The following is a 2,728-nucleotide window of genomic DNA, read 5'->3' as shown; positions in this document are numbered from 1 at the left end:
TAAAATGTGCCTAGGAGATTAAAGGTCCCCTATCATGCAAAATCCACTTCTTCATGTCTCTTCGACATCAACATGTGTCCCCTCTTCTTCATCAACATGTGTCCCCTCTTCTTCATCAACATGTGTCCCCTCTTCTACATCACCACCGCTCCCATGTTTTATTTTCTGTTGCCATAAATTAGTCTCTCTGCGTTTCTGCGCTGGGCTAATGCTAATAATGTTAATGCGAGGATAATAAAATGGTGGCTTCACAAACTGCCAATCAGAAATGTTCTCACAAGAGAGCCGCATGAGAGTCCCTGCTCTCTAGCAGGGACGGAAATGGGGTAAAAAGGTTCTCATGAACTAATTTTAGTTCCGGCTCATTTTGGTGTGAACGCGACATTTCGGAACAATATCAGAACTAAAGTGGGAAAAGTACTCCGGTGTGAACGCGGCTAATAACAACACAGCACAAAGGGATTAAAAACAACAACAACATATGTTTATCTCTAAAGCAGAAGAATGAAAGAATAATTAAATAATTAGTTTTATAAAGACAGCCTTTATGTGTCAGATGATACATGTCGATCATGGAAGAAAAGAGGCCACATTATTTGTTTCAAATGTAGGGAACATTGTTCTGATAAATGTTGTGTTATCACAGCAGCAGTGTTTCTTACATCTAAGATGGGAACATGACAAAAACTACTATTATTAAAACGGAATAGATTGTAATGGAAAAATACAAAATAAAATGTACAACAAAAGGCCACTGGTTGTCAACAAGAAAACATTTTCACAAAATAGATCAATGCAATCACACAGATGCAAAACAACCAAGAGAAATATTCACAAGGAGATGCAAAATATTCACAAATAGACACAAAACAACTGCATAAAAACGTAAAATGTCCAAAAATAAATGGTCAATTATTACAAATTGTGCAAAAATTACTATAAAACCTGCACTGTATGTAGTATATACAGGACATAAGACGTGCCATCCCACTAACACCTGCACATATATATTTATTTATGTTCATTCATAATTATCTACACTCATTACTGTATATATGTATATTATACTCAGAGTTTTACCATATCTTATTGTTGTTAGTTTTCTCTTCATACTGTTATTTAAAGGTTAATTTGTATTTATCCCTGTGTGAACTCTTATCTGACACATGAAGTTCCCGGGGATTATTAAAGGTACATTTTATCTGATCTTATCCTAAAGTTCAACTTTCAATGAGCATTTTTGGGCTGGGGGGGAGGGCCGTTTAAATGTCCTTGGATCGACACACACACAAAATTAGAAAACACAAAGACATTTTCTAAAGGCAGTGGTGGAAAGTATTTACTCTGGTATTGTACTTAAAGCACTTTTTGATATATTTCTACTTTACCTGAGTATTTCACACTTCTACTTTTCACCCCACTACATGTATTTGAATGTAGTTAGTAGTAACTTTGTCCACATTGACAAGCTAAAACACTAAAATAATCTTACATTATTATTATAACAACAATATCAAATAATAGCCATAATAATAAAATACTGTGAAAAAATCCATACTGCATACCGAGTACTTTTACTTTTGATATTTGAAGTGCATTAAGCTTTAGGGCTATTGTGCAGAGTGTGTAATTTAACTTTTCAAGTTTAATTTTGATAATAATACTTTTGTACTTTAACTAAAGTAAAATGTTGAAATCAGGACTTGTAGTGGAGTATCTTAGGACTATAGTATTTTTACTTTTACTTAAGTAAAGGATCTGAGTACTTTTTCCAACACTGCCTAAAGGAGTTACATGTTTGTATTTTGGAATTTGGAAAACTAGCCGAAACACACATAGACATGAGGAGACAATGCAAATGGGAAGCAGCATAAGAGATGTGGCATTATTAAATATATTTCTATTATCTTGGACACGTGATCACGGCTAAACCAATATTGTGTTGAATCTCTTGAATATATCTTTGAAGTAAAAAAGTGACATTTGTGGGACTAAAACAAGATAAAAACTAGAGGAAAGGTTAATCCTGACCAAACAAACGACTACAACTGGACCCAGCTTGTTGTGTGGTGCCTTCCAGCCGGTCCTCTGGATGTGACCGCTCCGTGCTTGGTAACAGGCGGGGACCCGGTGTGAATACTAAACGAGGCTCAGACAGAAACCCCCGCTCGGGGTCGGTCCAAAAACTGCAGGTTGATGGGTGTCGCCGGGCAGAGCAGGGTTCTGGTGATCGGCTCCACGGTGGTTCCTGCAGGGTCCGGACGCACCTCGTACTGCTTTATCAACTTTGAAATAAAAAGGAGAAACGTTAGTTAAAATGTGCCTAGGAGATTAAAGGTCCCCTATCATGCAAAATCCACTTCTTCATGTCTCTTCGACATCAACATGTGTCCCCTCTTCTTCATCAACATGTGTGCCCTCTTCTTCATCAACATGTGTCCCCTCTTCTTCATGTCTCTTCTACATCAACATGTGTCCCCTCTTCTCCATGTCTCTTCTACATCAACATGTGTCCCCTCTTCTTCATGTCTCTTCTACATCAACATGTGTCCCCTCTTCTCCATGTCTCTTCTACATCAACATCTGTCCCCTCTGTGTAAAGAGACTCTGAAAGTTTCAGGAACAAAGATTCTCTCTCTTTTTGTCCTGATCCATTTCTATAAAAACCTGTCTGAAAATGAGCTGATCAGATTTTGCCCACTTTATGATGTCATAACGATGTTTTGTC

General features: G+C 37.3%; 1 protein-coding gene across 1 annotated transcript in view; it reads right to left on the bottom strand.

Annotated features, from left to right (window-relative positions):
• Positions 1–524: 524 nt before the first annotated feature.
• cyp27a3 (cytochrome P450 family 27 subfamily A member 3) overlaps positions 525–2,728 on the bottom strand; it is a 104,247-nt gene continuing 102,043 nt past the window's right edge. Inside the window, exon 9 of the mRNA XM_010769925.1 lies at positions 525–2,285. Coding sequence (XP_010768227.1) covers positions 2,151–2,285 — 135 coding nt within the window. The 3' untranslated portion in view covers positions 525–2,150. The remainder of the gene's footprint in view (positions 2,286–2,728) is intronic.

The sequence above is a fragment of the Notothenia coriiceps genome, unplaced genomic scaffold (genome assembly GCF_000735185.1).
Source record: "Notothenia coriiceps isolate Sejong01 unplaced genomic scaffold, NC01 NC01_scaffold00000339, whole genome shotgun sequence".
NCBI lineage: Eukaryota > Metazoa > Chordata > Actinopteri > Perciformes > Nototheniidae > Notothenia > Notothenia coriiceps.
This window is presented reverse-complemented; position numbering and strand designations above follow the sequence as displayed.